Here is an 18323-nt window from a genome sequence, read left to right as displayed (position 1 = left end):
TTTGGGGGAGAACTTTTTGGATTTTTTTCCCCTAGCCACAGAGGATACCTTTCCAAGACTTATTTTTGAGACCATGTAATAAAGATGAGGGTTATTCTATAATGTAGAAGATGACTTTCTGTTTCTTTTCCTTGTGATGACCCATTTTACTGGAACAGTTGATTCTGGTATAGTCCTTGGCACTTTACGAAGTGACTTTCACATTGCTTTCCCTGTCTCCCAGTGACCTGGTGTGGCTGGTACTGTTACTCCTATTCTAGAGTGTGCGAGACTGAGGGTGGAGGAGTTACTAGGTAACGCGCCTAGCTGTGGTTAAACTGCTAGCAAGTAGCAAACTCAGGAATTGCTCACAGGTCCCTGACTCTAAAGGTTTTTTTTACTAGCCTGTGTTCTCATGCGGTGCGGGTTTCTGATGCTGCAGTCCACAGACCTCCAGGGGAGGGTGTCTAAGAGAGCTTTTGAATGATCTGACATTGGATGTAAGAGCTAGGGTCCTTCTTGCTCCCCTGCAGGAAATGTCGATAACTATTGCTCCATTCTGAAAGGGGCCTGTGTCACCACAACGCCCGCATCCCCAAGCCAGGAGCCACTGCTGGCAGGTTTCATTGTCAGAGGTCTGCCCTAGGTTTTAGTCTTAATCTCTACCGGTGTTGATTTTTTTAAGTTCTTATTTATAAATGGGATGTTCATTCTTTTTTGTTTGTTTCCAAAGAAACTGGCAGTGCCTAAAGTTAAAACTCTTGTAACAGCAACTTTTCTATTTCTTATAATTGATTTTGCTTTTGACCATTGTTCTTCAGAGACATTGTGTGTTGTATGAAGCAAGATGTTGACACAAACGATAATGCTTTTTGTAAAAAGAAGATACTGATTGGTCACTGCAATATGGATTGGATTGTCTCCCCCAACAGTATGTTTTATAACTAGTGTCAGGGAATTGGGGTGAGCCATTAACATTCAGAAGCACAAGTTTGGTTTAGTGTTTCCCATGGATTCATGTCCCCTTGTGTTTCCATTCAGATGGGTGGAACTTGGATGCAGACTTTTCTATAGCCCAGGGGAAGTCTGGTTAGGGTTCTGTTGAAAAATCAGATCAAAGAAGTCTGCAACTGAAGACCTTTTTCTGGAATGATGTGGATGCCATGAGGGTCGCAGTGTGCTGAGGAAGCTGGGGATTTAGGAAGCCTGCATCCTATGGCCGTGAGATTTACTAGTGACCCCAACTTCCTTATTTTGTAGATGTGGACCTATTGACTTCCTACATTTCCTCATTCCCAAACCTAGATTTGAGTTTTCATTCAAGACTTATCATACTAGCTTCCTAAGGCCATTCTAACAAATGACCACAAACAACAAACAAATAAACTGGAACAACGTTTATTGTCTTACAAAGTTATGGAGTCTGGAATCTCTGAGTCAAGGTGTCAAAGGACCGTGTTCCTTCTGAAACCTGACAGGGAGGATCTTTCTTTGCCTGTTCCAGCTTCTAGGAGCCCCAGGTGTTCACAGCTTGCTGTATAAACTCCAGTTCTGCCTCCGTCTTTACCTGGCCTTCTCTCCGTGTCTCCTCACCGTAGCCTTCACTCTGTGTACCTGTCTCTCTGCCCCAATTTCCCCTTTTTTATAACACCAGGCATTGGGTCAGGGCCTGCCCTAATGATCTCATTTTAACTTGATTACCTCTGTAAAGACCCTGTTTCCAGACAAGTTCACATTCCGAGGTCCTGGGAGGGTAGAACTTTGCTGTATCTTTTTTGGGGCATACAGGTCAGCCTGTTACATCCATCCAGAAGCTGAGCTTCTGTCTCAGCTTTCCTCCTATGCTTCTTAAAGTATGACTGTTACACTTCTGTGTAGTGTAGGTGCCCAGGAAACCAAGTGGAGCCTTTGTGGGAGAGTGTAATGAACCACACACCTTTCATTGTGTGTCGGTCACTCCGCAGATTATCTATTGAACTGTCTAGACAGTGGGTGCTGTTCGGTTTCGGGAGCATTTCTATTTCTGTAATATTCATGTTATTGTGTGTCTCTAAGTATTAGGACTCAGGTTTAAACATTGCCTTGTAACAAAACATTTTTTTCCCTCCCTTTTTAGGGGTTTGCCATAAAATGGGACTTTTGATTGTTCTTACTGGACTGTGGCTGTTTTCCTCAGTGAAGGCAGATTCAAAAGCCATCACAACCTCTCTTACAACAAAATGGTTTTCCACTCCCTTGTTGCTGGAAGCCAGGTAAGGAGGCCTCTTTTTCCTTTTTTCTCTTTCACATGTTAGAGTAAAAATGTAGGCTCAGCTAGTGAATGTTCAGGAGCTTTTTTAGGGAGTGTGGTTGCCATCATATGCGTTTAGTAAGAGCCTCTTTCAGGGCACACTGTGCTGTGTGCTGTTCACAGGCCGTTTGCACCCAGCATCTGTCAGCAGGCAACGACTGTATTTATAATATAATACTTAGGGACTTCTTTAGACAAATTTATTAAATTGGTTAAATTATTATGTTATCTTCCAGGAAAAGTATAAATGTGGTCAAAAGGAAAGAGACAATTGTACTTAAAGGACATTTTCTGTTTATCCGAAGAAGGTGTTAGGAGGTGTGTAATGAAAGGAAGAGAAGGGAGTGTGACAGGGAGGGGGACAAGGACATGCCCCTCAGAACTTGGCAGGAGACCCCCCAGGGTAGAGAGTACAAGGGAGGCTGAGGAAGTGGCCCCAGTTGATCTAATTTTAACCTCTCCGAAATCAGGATGCATTTCATCAAATCAAGATGTTAGCTTACATGGTTAACAAAAGCAGAAAGATATGGTGGGCCGGGGAGGGCAGGGATAAATTAGGAGTTTGGGATTAACATATACACACTACTATATATATATAAAATAGGTAAACAAGAAGAGCCTACTGTATAGCACAGGGAATTGTATTCAATGTCATGTAATAACAATGGAAAAGAATCTGAAAAAGAATATATAGTCACTTTGCTGTATACCTGAAACTCACAGAACATTATAAACCAACTGTACTTCAATAAAAAAACGGATGTTAGCTTACAATTAAAATTGTTAGCGTCTTTCATTCTTAGTGTTTCATAAAATAATGACATGTCTTAAAATTGACAGTGTCTTCAGATTGATAAAATGCAATATAGTCAGTGATTTCTTGGGCGATTTTATAATCCAAGTGTACTGTTTAGTTAGTGTTCATAATATAAATACAACCAGATGCCTCTCTTTTAGCCAGTTTTTTGTTAATAGATAGGAATTTATTTTTATTGTATCTCAGATAATATACAGCTAGGATCTATAGGGAGTCTTTCTTTCTTTCTTTCTTTTTTTAAAAATGGAAGTATTGGGGATTGAACCCGGGACCTCATGCAGGTGAAGTGTGCCCTCTGCCACGGAGCTCCACCCTCCTTCTAGAGGATCTTTCTAAAGCATACCTTTAAGTGGGTTGAACAGCAAGCATTGGGTAAATCCTCAGAATTTGACAGTGCTGGAAAGGTGAACTGTTGCGTTATTTCACTTAACTTTGTGGTCTTACTTTTGTTAGCTTCAGCCTAGAATTTTATCTTTGAATGTCTTCCCCCTTAATCCCTAGAAGAATGTGAGTGAAAAGTTTATGTTGATGGTGTATATGAACAGTTGCATCTCCTAGGGAAAAGCCCCATGTGGTATTGAGAGGCCAGTGGGAACGTGGGCCACGTAGGAGCTGGTCTTGACTTGCTGAGAAGCCTCCGGGACTTTCTGCTGAACACACTCTCTCCCATCACTTCTCTGTCCGTTTTCTCAGCAATATCAGCAACAAAATGGCAAAACCCCAAAACAACTCCAAAAACCCAACCAACCAATCCCCTTCTCCCCTCGGGCCCTAGACCCCCACTGCATGTATTTCATAGCAATGTTACAGTAACTGATTGGGTCAGTGGGTGGGGCTCCTCAGGCCTCAGCACTTTGTTAGATCTCGGGTGGTTGTCAGAGTGAAGTGGCTGAAGGTTGTTTGCGGTCCTAGACAGCCTGAGCCTCATAACTGAACATTTCTTCCTTTCTGCTGCCTTTAGTCTGGTTGACTTGTCTGGTATAAAACTAAGTCAGTGAGACTTACTATCACTTTCTAAATAATTTTGTGCAACTCACCGTAGCAGATGTTTTATATATTCTGCTTAGTATTCTTAACTGAGTGACATTGCGTTCCTCTCACTCACACTAACATATTTCTTGGTTTTTGTATATCGTCTTAGAAGACTCTGATGACATACGCGTGTGGACTTTTGAGAAAGTATGCTAAAATTGTCCACCTTAATTGATCAGTTGTTTTCAGTTTCTTTGATCTCTGAAGGGAGTATTGTAAACTTCACCAAGTTACCTATCGCAAGCGTCACCACTTTTCATGGTACACTGGCCATTTGCCGTCTTGGTTCACTATTTTTAGTCCTCTCCTGTGGCTGTTTGCAGACAATTTGCCAAGGTAATGGGACACGTAGGCAACTCAGAGATGATCTGTGCTTACTTGAAATCACTCCACATTCACCTCCAAGGCTGAGGCCATGCCTTCCCTCCGGGTCCAGGGTGGACGTTGATGGTGGATCCCAGCACAGTCCATGGCGGGAGGGAGAAGGAACAGACTCTATCCACACATCGAGGCATGTGGCTCACACAGACCTTTTGCCTTCCTTGCATCTGGCTCTTAGGGACTAAAAATACTCCCATGTGTACTTTTAGATTGAACCTGATGTTGACTTAGGGTTTGTAGCTTTCTGATTGTCCGTGGAGTGATACATACTTAATTAGGTAGACCCCTGAATATGTTCTGAGCTGCTATGGTTACTAACAGAAATAGGTGTAAATAAAGTAATTATTAAAATTGAAACAAGTGATCATTTATTGAGTTCTTAGATACTGTAATGGCCCAAGAATGCAGCATGATAGACTTGATTGATTGAGATTGGAATGTAAATTACAGTTTTCATTTCCTAACTCTGTGCCTTTAAGTGAGTTAATAACCTCTCTGAATTGCAGTTTCTTTATTCTAAAAAATGATTGTAACTCAGAGTGGCTCTGAGGGTTTGAGGACATGGGAGAGTGTTCTGAGCACAGTGCCTGTCATGTCGTAGGCCCTCCTTAAATGTGCATTTCCCTTCCCCTTCCTTCTGTATAGAAGGAAGACCAATTCTGATCTCCCACAGTAACCTTGTTAAACAAGTTTACTACCAGATATTTGCTATGTGGTGGATATTCGGGTTGTTCTAGTTTTTCTTTCTTTTGCCATAGGTGAAAACCTTTTTATTGTGACATTTCAGAACGTTTATGAGTGGAGAGAGTGGCGTATGGAATGTGCCCTCCCTCCCTCTACTTGTCGCCCAGGTTTAGCAGTTGTCAGCTCAAGTCCAATAACTACCACCACCACCACACTCTTCTCTTCCCTTCCCCCACTGAAATATTTTAAAGCAAATCCCAGACATCATTCAATTTCATCTGTAAAACTAGATTTTTTTACTGAGTGGAATAAGTATAAGAAGCTACAAAACAATTTAAAACGAAAAGCAAACACATGTAAGTGTAATGGAAACAATTGGCAGCGTTCCTTTTAATAATACCTTATATTGTTCCTGTCTTCCATGGATTAGTTCATTGGATATGGTAATTAATTTCCTTAAGACTCTTTGACACTTATATATTGTAAGACTTATAAATGCAGTGGGATGCAAAAGATTGTGTGTTTAAGAAGTTTTCCTGTAATTATATGAAAAGCGTATATTTATGAGCAAGTGGCCTTTGTAGGAGGGTCTTAGTTTAAGTGAATCCATGTTCTCACCACAACTGACGGGTGTATTCTCTCTCCCCTCTTCTGCTAGCTTGTTAAGTGCAGCTATAATTCATGAATTTAGTGTGTATTTGCATATCATAATCTATCTGTCTCGGTACCTGTTTTCTTAGACTATAAGCTGTTATAAGGTTGGGATGATGTCTGTGTCAGTTATTAGAAAGCCTAGGAAAATGCCCCACGCAAGGAGGCCCTAGATAATTTAATACATTATGATAATGGGTGTTTTCAGAAACCTATTTTTAGAGAAGCTGTGCATTACCAGGAAATGCTTCTTATTTTTCCCCATATTTCTGTGTCTAGCTGTGGAGTAGCGTGAGAGTTGTACAGCCCAGTGTTGACAAGTAATGGGAAAGTCTTCCTTTGGCTAGGTAAGCTGAGACCCAGATCTGTAGTTGGCTTTAAGTCAGGGAAAGACCACCACTCCATCCTTGTGGCTTGGAGGAGAAGATGACCAATTTACATGAACCGTTCAATTAGAACATGCTTTTTTTTTTTTTTTTAAAGGGATTTTAGACTTTTGAATGAAGGGAAATTTAGCATAGCCATTATTTTAGGGCAGTAATATAAAGTCAAGAAAAAAATTAAGATGGCATTAAATTTGGGGATCCGATTTTATTAAATTAGTGCCAACTTTAAAGTAAAATCTGATCTCGAAAATGTGAATTTATGGATATTAAAAGACTACAACATGCTGCCTTTCATGTCCTAGACATCTTTCTAGGGTTTATATTTCCCTTGGGAGGACCTTAGGCAAACACATTTTTTGTTCCTGGTTAAGTTTTTCAGAAAATGAGTGAGCAGAACTAGTACTGGAATTATCAATTCCTAATTCTGCTTCCAGTGCCAACAGCATTTTCACAAATGAGGTTTCATAAGCTTTCTTTATATTGGGACTTCCCTGTTGTGACATTGTTTTTATTATTCTAGGTTTCTTAATGCATACTCTTTAAGTTATTAAGTGAATAAACTACGAAGCTAATTATCTATTAATAGCTAATCAGCTAGGAAGACTTGCTTATCATTAAGAAACATGTTATACATGTTTGTGTATAATATATATTATAAATTAAAAGCCAAACTATAGACATTTGGAAACTTAAAAAATGAATTTTATTCTCCTTAGTAATATAGCTTATATTAGAAGATTTTATAAGTTGTTTAATTTCTGGTATTTCCCCCTTTCCTCCCAGTGAGTTTTTAGCAGAAGACAGTCAAGAGAAATTTTGGAATTTTGTAGAAGCCAGTCAAAACTTTGGATCATCAGATCATCATGGTAAAATTGAAGCAAATGTTTCTGTGACTTTGGTGTCTGGGAAAGTATTAGAAAAATTGGTTTCTGTCAGAGTATGTGTGACATTGCAGGTAATGGAAAACATTTTTATCTTTAACGACTAGAGTTGTGATGGTCACCAGCAGAACCAACACAAACTAATAATTATTTTTGAAGTTTATAACTGGCTGTAAGAACTACCTTTGATTTTTTTTTCTCCCCTTGTTTTTGTTCTTTTGAGTTCTTTTATTGAAAGTGCTATGTGAATATTTTGTGGAAGTCAAATTCATTTAAAATCATTTAGTATTAACTTAATAACCATCCGATTTGATTCACTCTTTACAAACTGATTTCAGTTACAAACTGATTTCACAAGTGCTCTATTATCCGTTGTTTGTTATCACTAAGTCAGTGCCATTCAGAATGTTTTCCATCCTGCATGCCAGCCACCCACAACTCGACTGTCAAGGTAGCAGTTGTTTACAGTTTCTGATGTACTTTGACAAACATTTTCTAATTTGGTAGAAGCTACGTAGAGTGTACACATTAGTTGTCAAAGATGCTGATACATGAGTTGTAAAACCTTGACTATTACATTGACAGGCATAAGTCCTTGTTGAAGAGAAAATGTGTAAGAATCATATGACTGCTGTTAATATTTGGCTGAGCTGATTTTTAACTTTTTGATTTTTAAAAAATTAATACATATTTGAAAAGTCAAATCTGAATCTCTTTTGTTGCGATTTAAGTACCTAAATTAAAGGTTTTGAACCAGCATCTCCCAGCTTTAGTGATGGAATGGAGAGTCAAGTAGAATTGTTTGCGTTATCAAAAAAAAAAATTTTAGTTTATGATTTCATAAAACAAATTTATCAAGTGGGTTTTAAATGAAATTTGAACTCTGACGTTTACAATGACATTTCTTCAATATAAATGATAATGTGTTCTTGTGAAAATTAGGGAGTATGAGTTCTTGGAAGTAATCATAAAAGTATGTTAAACGTTTTATTTGAAATATTATTTATAGTCCCACTACCCAAAGATATTCACCGTTAACATTCTGGCAACATTTTGAAGTATTTCTTTCTGATCTCTTTTTCTACTTAGAAGATGCTAATGCCTTATGAAGCATTTTCTGTTTTGCTATTTGAAATGTTAATATTTTTCTTAAAATTTTTTTATGTATAGATAACTGATTTAAAAGTCAAAGCTATATGAGAGTCTATAACAGAAAAATCTTCCTTTTCTTCTGTTTCTCTCCTGATTTTTATAGGCATTTAAATTAATTTGTCTAGCTTTCAGTGTTTTTTTTTTTCCCTTTTTTTTTTTAATAACAAACACATATGTATCTATTCTTTTTTATTCTTTCTTGCAGTATAAAAAGTGTACTATATACATTGTTTGGTACCTTGTACTTGTCATTTACTATATCCTGGGGATTTTTTCATACTGGTACATGTTTGTTTTCCCTCAGATAATTTCTTCCAGTTGTTGTTTGTTTGTTACCTTTTTTTCTTTCAATTTTTTCTTTTTTTTTTTTTCTTAAGGGAGTGAGGTAATTTTGGGTTTTCTTTTTGTTTATTTTTTTAAGCAGAGGTACTGCAAATTGAACCCAGGATCTTGTGCGTGCTAGTCATGCACTCCACCACTGAGCTATACCCTCCTCACTTTCAGTTGTTGTTTTAATGCTTCTCCCCAAACTACAGTTTCTTCAGTATCCTTTAATACCTTGAACTTCCTTATCACCCTGCTCAGTTTGTTTGGGTTATTTGAGTAGATAACGTGCCCAGCACTGGGAACACAAAGGCAAGTCATAATTTCTGCCTTTGGGGGGCTCAAAGACCATTTGGGGAGATGTAATAGTGAATAAGTAATTTAGTAAATGGTGTGACAATGAAATACTATGGGAGCACAGAAGAGATGAACTTGGTCCGGTGAGGCATGGAGTGGGGACTGGGGGCCCCTCCCTGGAATAGGTGATCTCACTGCTGAATTCTTCATGAGAAAGTAGGTAGGGGTCAGTCATCCAGGGAAGTGGGAACATCACAGTCCAGGGAGAGGGAAGAGTCTGAGCAAAGGAAAAGGAGAGGAAGAGTCCAGCTGCGTTGTGTGCACCAAGGAATTGCAAGCATTTGCCAGCAGTTCTAGAGAGTATAGCGGAGAAATTTCGCCATCGTGTTCTTCATGAGCTGTCTGACTTGGATGGCTCTAGTCGTGTATGATGATTTTGATTAATGTTCTTCTTGACAGGTACTGATTATTCCTATTATCATGAGATATTGGAAGCTGCATTTCAGTTTCTGTCACCACTACAGCAGAATTTGTTGAAATTTTGTCTGTCTCTTCGTGCCTACTCAGCTACAATTCAAGCCTTCCAACAGGTGAGTTCAGTGCTTCCACATAACAGTGTTTTCAGGGCTTGTGTAACATGACTGGGTATGTTGCAGTTGTCCTGGAGTTGTGTTACACAACTAGACCTCTTCTGCCTGAGGTTTTCTAGATTTACAATGTGTTCATAAATTATAAGCAAAGCTGATGATATTAAATACTTAAATCATACATTATAAAAAATATAATTTGCACTTATTTTTTAAAAACTTAAAAAAAGTATATATTTATTTATTTTTAACACCTTTATTGTGGTGTGGTTCCTTTCTGTAAACTACACATATTTCTGATGTACAATTTGATGACTTCTGATAGATATATACACCAAAGAAATCACTACCACAATCAAAATAGTTAACATTTCCGTCACTCCCCAAGAGGTGGAATTTTCAAATTCCTGGTTTATCCCTTCCCACCTCCTTTACCCTCTGATAATCATAAGTTTGTTCTCTATGTCTGTTAGTCTGTTTCTGATTTGTAGATAAGTTCATTTGTGTCTTCCCTTTTAGATTCCATATATAAGCAATTTCGTATGACATGTTTCTCTATATTTCTGGCTTAGTTCACTTAGAACGACAATTTTCAGGTCCATCCATGTTGTTGTAAATGGCATTATTTTATCCTTTTTATGGCTGAGTAGTATTCCGTGTGTGTGTGTGTGTGTGTGTGTGTGTGTGTGTGTGTGTGTGTACACATATATACACACATCTTCTTTATCCAGTTAATCTGTCAGTGGACATTTAGGTTGTTTCCATGTCCTGAGTATTGTAAATAGTGCTGCTGTGAACATTGGGGTACATGTGTCTTTTTGAATTATATTTTTGTCCGGATATATGCCCAGGAGTGGGATTGCTGGATCATAGGGTAAGTCTATTTTTAGTGTTTTTAAGGAACCTCCATACTGTCCTCCATAGTGGCTGGACCAAGTTACATTCCCACCAACAGTGTAGGAGGGTTCCCTTTTCTCCACAACCTCTCTAGCATTTATGGTTTGCAGACTTCTTAATGATGGCCATTCTGACTGGTGTGAGGTGATATACCTGATTGTAGTTTTGATTTGCATTTCTCTAACAATTAGTGATGCTGAGCATCTTTTCATGTGCTTGTTGGACATCTGGATGTCTTCTTTGGAGAGATGTCTATAGAGATCTTCTGCCCATCTTTTGATTGGGTTGCTTGTGTTTTTAATTTTATATTAAGCTGTATGAGCTGTTTTTATGTTTTGGAAAGTAATCCCTTGTCGGTCACATCATTTGCAAATATTTTCTCCCATTCTGTAGGTTGTCTTTTCATTTTGTTCATGGTATTCTTAGCTGTGCAAAAGCCTTTAAGTTTAATTAGATTCCATTTGTTTATTTTGCTTTTATTTCCATTACTCCAGGAGCTGGTTCAAACAATATATTGCTGTGGTTTGTGTCCAACAGAGTTCTGCCTATGTTTTCCTTTAGGAGTTTTATAATATATTTATTTATTTTTTAATGGATCTACAGGGGATTGAACCCAGGACCTCATACATGCTAAAGATGCACTCTACCAAATGTGCTCTATCCCTCCCCCCCATTTTTTTCATTTAAGGAAAAAAGAAAAAGAATATGCACACAAAAAACTTCGTTTATATAACACAGCTCAGGAGAGAGGAGCTGTAGTTTTGCTAAACCAACTAACCCTAAAGTCTGATCACAGCCTGTGGATCTAAAAGCAGTTCACAGGAGGTAGGAAATGTGAAGCCGTATCATATGAGACAGTCAGGAAGGTCTAGAATGTGGGAAACCTTGTGGTCAAACGATCTGATTTTGTCAACAAATAAGTTAAAAGGAGGAGAAAAGAGGAAAGGAGGAACTTCAAGAGAGACTTAAAAAAATGTGTCAGCTTAATGCATGTGTAGATCTTGTTGGATTTTGAGTTGAACAAACTTGTTAAAAAAAAAAGTAGAGAGCAAGAAAATCAAAGATGTGTGTATACCAATTATATATTTCGTATAAAAGAAATGTTAATTTTAAAACTGTTGTTAAAATTCTGAAATAAGACAGGTATAGAAAATGACTCACAAAACATAGTATAGTGAATTATTATGAAGTGAACACTCTTGTAGTTTTCAGCCAGGTCAAGAAATAGACTAGAACTTAGCCAGGCACCCTATGAGCCCTTCATGTGCTCTGTCCCCATTGTCACAGCTGCCTTTGCCCTTCAAGAGGAATCACTTCCTTCTGTTGGAATCACTTGCTGTTTTTTTTTTTTTAATCATTTTATTGCCCAAGAGAGCATCTCCACACAGTAGAGTTCATTAGTCCTGCCCAATTTTTAAAAATTTGATCATATTTTGGGGGGTGGATAGTCTCTTAATTTACAGGTTCTCCCTCCATCCCTTTCTTTTCTGGTGAATAACAGACTGTGTGCCCTATAGATTTTTTCACAGTGTACATTTTGTTGATCACACACTTGTGAGGCATTGTACCTTCTGCATTTTCCTCTGATCTGTGTTCCTGAAAATTGGTGGCTGGATCCAGAGTCTTGGTCCAAATTGTGTTTCATCCCTTTGGCAAGTCTGTCAGTGGTGTGCCGTTCTTCCATTAGGAGGCACCTAGTGTGTGCTTTCTTCTCTTTTTGATTTAGCAGCCGTTACCACTCTATGCTTAGCTTGTTAATTCTTGGGGGTGGTAAAGTGGTGACTCTTTCATCTTTTCTTTTCATTTGTTCTTGGAGCATGGATATAAAGAGTCATCTTCATAGCAGCACGATATACAATAGCCAAGACATGGAAACAACCTAAACGTCCATGGACAGATGACTAGATAAAGAAGTTGTGGTATATTTATATAATGGAATACTATTCAGCCATAAAAATAATAAAATAATGCCATTTGCCACAAAGAGGCTGGACCTAGAGATTTTCATTCTAAGTGAAGTAAGCCAGAAATAAAGAAAAATACCATATGATATCACTCATAGGTAGAATCTTAAAAAAAAAAAAAAAAAAGGACACTATGAACTCATTTACATAACAGAAACAGACTCGCAGACATAGTAAACAATCTTATGGTTACCTGCGAAAGGGGGTGGGAAGGGGTAAATTTGGGAGTTTGAAATATGCAAATGTTAGCCACTATATATGAAAATAGATTTTAAAAAAGTTTCTTCAGTATAGCACAGGGCACTATGTTCAATAGCTTGTAATAACCTTTAATGAAAAAATATGAAAACAAATATATGTATGTATATATGCATGACTGGGATATTGTGCTGTACACCAGAAATTGACACACTGTGACTGATGGTACTTCAATTAAAAAAATAATAATTAAAAAAAGAAGAGGCCCCTCCCTCATGTGGTCCTGGGTCACGGTATTGTGCACATATGAAAGGCTGAGTGCATACTTCTTTCCTTTTATTTAAATAACAGGTTTCTAAATGCATTTGAGTCACAAGCTTCCTTTTACTTTGACCATTTAATTTTTCACTTCAGCTTTTTAAAATTGTGGTAAAATACACATAAACTAAAATTTATCCTCTTACCCACATTTAAGTGTACAGTTCAGTGGTATTCATACTGTTGTGTAATCATCACCATCATCCATCTTCAGAACCCCTTTCATCCTGTGAAACTGAAACTCATGTCCATCAAATAACAACTCCCCTTTCTCTCTATTCTGTCCCCGCCAACCCCTGGCCACCACCATTCTACTTTCTCTCCATGTGAATTTGCCCATTATAGACACCCCATATAAGTGAACTCCTAAATGTTTATCCTTTTCTGTCTGGCCTGTTTCACATAGCATCATGTTTTTAAGGTTCATCCATGTTGTAGCATATGTCAGAATTTCACTTCTTTATGGCTGAATAATATTCTATTGGATATATGTAACACATTTTATTTATCCATTGGATATTTGGATTGTTTCTGCCTTTTGGCTATTGTGAATAATGCTGCTGTGAACCATAGGGAAACAGGTGTCTGGTTGAATCCGTTTTCACTTCTTTTGAATGTGAACATGGGAGTGTAGTTCACGAATCATATGCTAACTCCATGTTTAACAATTCAAGGAACTGCCAGACTCTTCCAGAGCAGCTGCACTGGTTTACATTCCCACTAGTAATGCACCACAATTCCACTTTTTCCACATACTTGCCAACATTTGTTACTTTGTTTTTGTTTTTGTTTTTGAAAATGACTATACTGATGGGTGGGAATTGGTATCACAGGTTTTGATTTTCATTTCCCTAATGATCAGTAATGTGGGAAATTTTTTCATGTGCTTATTGGCCATCTGAATATCTCCTTTGGAAGCTTGTCTACTTAAGACCTTTACCCATTTTTGAATTGGTTTATTTGGGTTTTTTTTTTCTGTTTTTATTTTTGGAGAGTTATATTATTTACAATATAATGCGAATATAAATATATATTTACAAACTGAACGTCTTTGATGACATCTTCTGAGATATGCTACAGGCACAGGTTTAGCCAGTGAAAATTAGAGAAAAAAATCAGTGTATCACAGATGCATGTGCAGGGACATGTGGAAATTCCATGTTAATGTACCACATTTGCTGCAAATTTGTAGTGCATTGAACTATGTAGCACTAATAAGGGAAAACACGTTGAACATATCATAATGTCACTGAATGTATTTATTGTAACACAATGTCAAAAAGCCATTTATTATGTATACTTATGCTTCCAGAACTTCTGGTCACCCTGTGTAAGGAGAAAGTATATGATTATTTTATTTAAATTCATGGAATAAGGGAGGCCTTTGTACATATGTAGTAAAACTCAAAGTCAAAAAGTAAATTCTTTCTTTCTTTCTATATGTGTGTGTGTGTGTGTATTTTTTTTTTTTTAATGGAGGTACTGGGGGTTGAACCCAAGACCTTGTGCATGTTAAGCATATGCTCTACCACTGAGCTATACCCACTCCTGCAAAAAGTAAATATTTTAAAATGCATTTTTAAAAAGCCCCCAAAGAATGCAAATTGTTTATACAGATTATCTTTAGTGAATGGGAACTTCTTATGTTTATTCTAAAATATTTTGAATTTTTTCATTTTTAATAGTATGTTTTCATAGGTTATTAGTATAAATTTTTTTTTGCACTTTTTTTGTTTGTTTTGAGCGGAGGTAGTTAGGTTTGCTTATTTATTTCTTAATGGAGATACTGGGGATTGAACCACAGGACCTTGTACATGCTCAGTCAGCATGCACTCTAACTCTAGAGCTATACCCTCCCCCTTAGTATAAATTTTAAAACAATAAAAATGAAAATTACTGTATAGCACTTAACTAAGCCACTAACAATGCATTTACTGGATTAATACATTTCTCTGTAAACACACTTTAAAAAAAAATTGGAAGTATAGTTGATTTATAATGTTGTGTTACTTTCTGGTATACAGCATAGTAATTCAGTTATACATATATATATACTTCTTCAGATTCTTTTCCATTATAGGTTATGACAAAATATTGAATATAGTTCCCTGTCCTACAGCAGAAGAGCATTGTTGTTTATCTAATTTAAAATAATAGTGTGTATATGTTAATCCCAAACTCCTTATTTATCCGCCACCCCTTCCCCTTTGATAACCATAAGGTTGTTTTTTATGTCTGTGAGTCTGTTTCTGTTTTATAAATAAGTTCATTTGTGTCATTTTTTAAGACTCCACATATAAGTGATATTATATGATATTATATGGTATTTTTCTTTCTCTGTCTGACTTACTTCACTTAGTATGATAATCTCTGGGTCCAACCATGTTGCTGCAAATGGCATTATTTCATTGTTTTTTATGGCTGAGTAATATTCTATTGTGTGTGTGTGTGTGTGTGTGTGTGTGTGTGTGTGTGTATGTATGTGTATATATACACACCATGTCTTCTTTATCCATTCATCTGTCAGCAGATATTTAGGTTACTTCCATGTCTTGGCTATTGTATGAACGTTGGGTGCATGTTATCTTTTCGAATTAGAGTTTTCATCTTTTCCAAATGTTTGCTCAGGAGTGAGGTAGCTAGGTCATATGGTAAGTCTATTTTTAGTTTCTTAAGGAACCTCCATACTGTCCCCCATAGTGGCTGCACCAATTTACATTCCCACCAACAGTGTAGGAGGGTTCCCTTTTCTCCACACTCTCTCCAGCATTTATTATTTGTAGATTTTTTAATGCTGGCCATTCTGACCAATGTGAGATGATACCTCATGGTAGTTTTGATTTGCACTTCTCTAATAATTAGCGATGTTGAGTATATTTTCATGCGCCTGTTGGCCATCTGGATTATCTTCTTTGGAGAAATGTCTGTTTAGATTTTCTGCCCACTTTTTGATTGAGTTGTTTTATTGATTGATTTGCTATTGAGCTGTATGAACTGTTTGTATATTTTGGAAATTAATCTCTTGTCGATCGTATCATTTGCAAGTATTTTCTCCCATTCTGTAGGTTGTCTTTTTGTTTTGTTGATGGTTTCCTTTGCTGTGCAAGAGCTTTTAAGTTTAATTTGGTCATATTTGTTTATTTTTGCTTTTATTTCCATTATTTTAGGAGACAGATTGAGAAAAATACTGCTGCGATTTATGACAGAATGTTCTGCCTATATTTTCCTCCAGAAATTTTGTAGTATTCTGTCTTATATTTAGGTCTTTAATCCATTTTGAGTTGATTTTTGTATATAGTGCTAGAGAATGTTCTAATTTCATTCTTTTACAGGTACCTGTTCAGTTTTCCCAGCACCACTTTTATGCAACATAGTTTTGAAAGTCCTAGCCACAGCAGTGAGAGAAGAAAAAGAAATAAAAGGAACCCTAATTGGAAAGGAAGAAGGAAAACTGTCACTGTTGTAGATGAGATAATATTATCCACAGAAAATTCTAAAATTGCCACCAGAAAACCACAAGAGCTCATTAATGAATTCTGTAAACTTGCAGGATATGAAATTAATATACAGAAATCTGTTGCATTTCTATACACTAACAACAAAATATCAGAAAGGGAAATTAAGGAAACAATCTCATTTACCATCGCATCACAAAGAATAAAGTACCTAAGAACCCACACAATGGAAAATTAGTTGGAAAGCACATATCTGAAAAGTGATTAATACCCAGAGTATATAAAGAACTCCTACAAACCAACACCAAAACCCCCGAAATAACCCAGCTTTTCATCATTCAGTTTGATGTTGATGGTGTCTGTTGATACACAAAGGTTTTAATTTTGATGAAATCCAGTTTATATGTTTCTTTCCTACTTTTTGTTGCCTGTGATTTTGGTGTTCTATCCATGAAATCATTACCAAATCCATTGTCAGGAAGCTTTTCCCCTATGTTTTTTTTAAGAGTTCCGTAGTGTAATACTAGTTCTTAAACTTTGGGTCTTGGATCCATTTTGAGTTAATTTTTGTATATGGTATAGAGTAAGGGTCCAGCTTCATTCTTTTTTATGTAGATACTCACTTTTCCCAGCACCATTTGTTGAAAGACTGTCCTTTCTCCGTTGGTGGGTCTTGGCACACTTGTTGAAAATCAATTGATCATATATGTGAGGGTTTCTTTCTGGGCTCTGCTCTAGTCCATTAGTTTATATGTCTGTACTTAAGCCAGTACAACACTGTTCTGATTGCTCTAGGTTTGTACTAAGTCGGTAAATCTGAAAGTATGAATCTTCTATCGAGGTCTTTTGATGCCACTCTACTAGTCTTTGATTGATTCCTTGCTATCTGGTATAATAAGTTTCAGGTTCATTTTGTACATCTCTGGTCCTAGATTTGCAATCAACTGTTTTGCTAAGAGGCTCACTGAAGTTTTTGTTTTTGTTTTTGTTTTTGTGTGTGTGGGGAGAAATGGTATTTTAAGAGCATAGTCCTCTAGGCATCATTGCTAATGGGTTGGTCATTGTTCTTAGGCCTCCTACGTAGGTGGAGATAGGAAATAACTACCAATATATCTAAAGACAAAATATACAAAGCCATGTAAGATGAAATACTGCGTGAGTTCTTTCTGATGCGTTGAATTCAAATTGAAGATCACTTAGTTTGTATGTTACACATACATTTCTTTTCTTCCACATCGAGATCTTAGTTCTCAAGGATATAAAGGACGATGGAATTGGACTGTCTCATGGTTACTCAGTTGTTTTATCCACGTCACATACATAGTAGCCTTAATAACAGTCATACTGTGGCCACAACTACGTTACTGAAAACAGTTAAAATTTTTTCTTTTGGCCTAGTCAACTCTGTCATTCCTCCCCCCATTTTAAAAAATGAGTGTATTCTACACAGAGCTTAGACGTTTCTTATTATACTGTCTCCCCTTTAGCCTCATTTAGTCTTTGTTTTATAAATAATTTGTATCTTTAATACTCACCACTGGTCCTTTTGCCAAATATCTTTAGTCAGTTGGCTTTTCTGACACTTGTTTACCAGTAAGATTTCTCAGGAAGGGTTAATGGGAGCAGTATTTCCTCAGTTTTTGCTTGTTTATGTAATAGTCTGGATATAAAATCCTTGGGATATATATTCTTTCCTTGACTATCTTAAACATACTGTCTCATTTTCTTTTAGCACGAAGTTGTCCTACCGAAAATGTGAAGATAATAGGAGTTCCTTTCCATTAAAAGTCTCTTGCTTTTTTTGTCTAGCACCGAAAAGGATTTTTTTCTTTTTCTTTAAAGTCATAATTTACTAGAATAAAGCTTACCAGTGATTGTCCTGGCTCAGTATTTTTAGGTATACAGTATGCTCTTTTAATACAGAGTTTCACATCATTTTTTTTATTCCAAGAAAAGTTTCTTAAGAACTTACTATAGTTTGTTCTGTCCCTTATTTTGGAATTCATATCATCCATATAGTGAATTTTCTT

The 18323-nt window shown here is 36.8% G+C and overlaps 1 protein-coding gene across 2 annotated transcripts in view; it reads left to right on the top strand.

Annotated features, from left to right (window-relative positions):
* UGGT1 (UDP-glucose glycoprotein glucosyltransferase 1) overlaps window positions 1–18323 on the top strand; it is a 106282-nt gene that overhangs the window by 2995 nt on the left and 84964 nt on the right. For both annotated transcript variants that reach the window (XM_031451185.2, XM_031451183.2), the window contains exons 2-4: window positions 2096–2231; window positions 7004–7086; window positions 9334–9464. In XM_031451185.2, the coding sequence (XP_031307045.2) occupies window positions 2096–2231; window positions 7004–7086; window positions 9334–9464 (350 nt within the window). The remainder of the gene's footprint in view (window positions 1–2095; window positions 2232–7003; window positions 7087–9333; window positions 9465–18323) is intronic.

This window comes from Camelus dromedarius, chromosome 4 (assembly GCF_036321535.1).
Source record: "Camelus dromedarius isolate mCamDro1 chromosome 4, mCamDro1.pat, whole genome shotgun sequence".
NCBI classification, from domain to species: Eukaryota; Metazoa; Chordata; class Mammalia; order Artiodactyla; family Camelidae; genus Camelus; species Camelus dromedarius.
The sequence above is the reverse complement of the archived record's forward strand: the minus strand, read 5'-3'. Positions and strand labels throughout refer to the sequence as shown.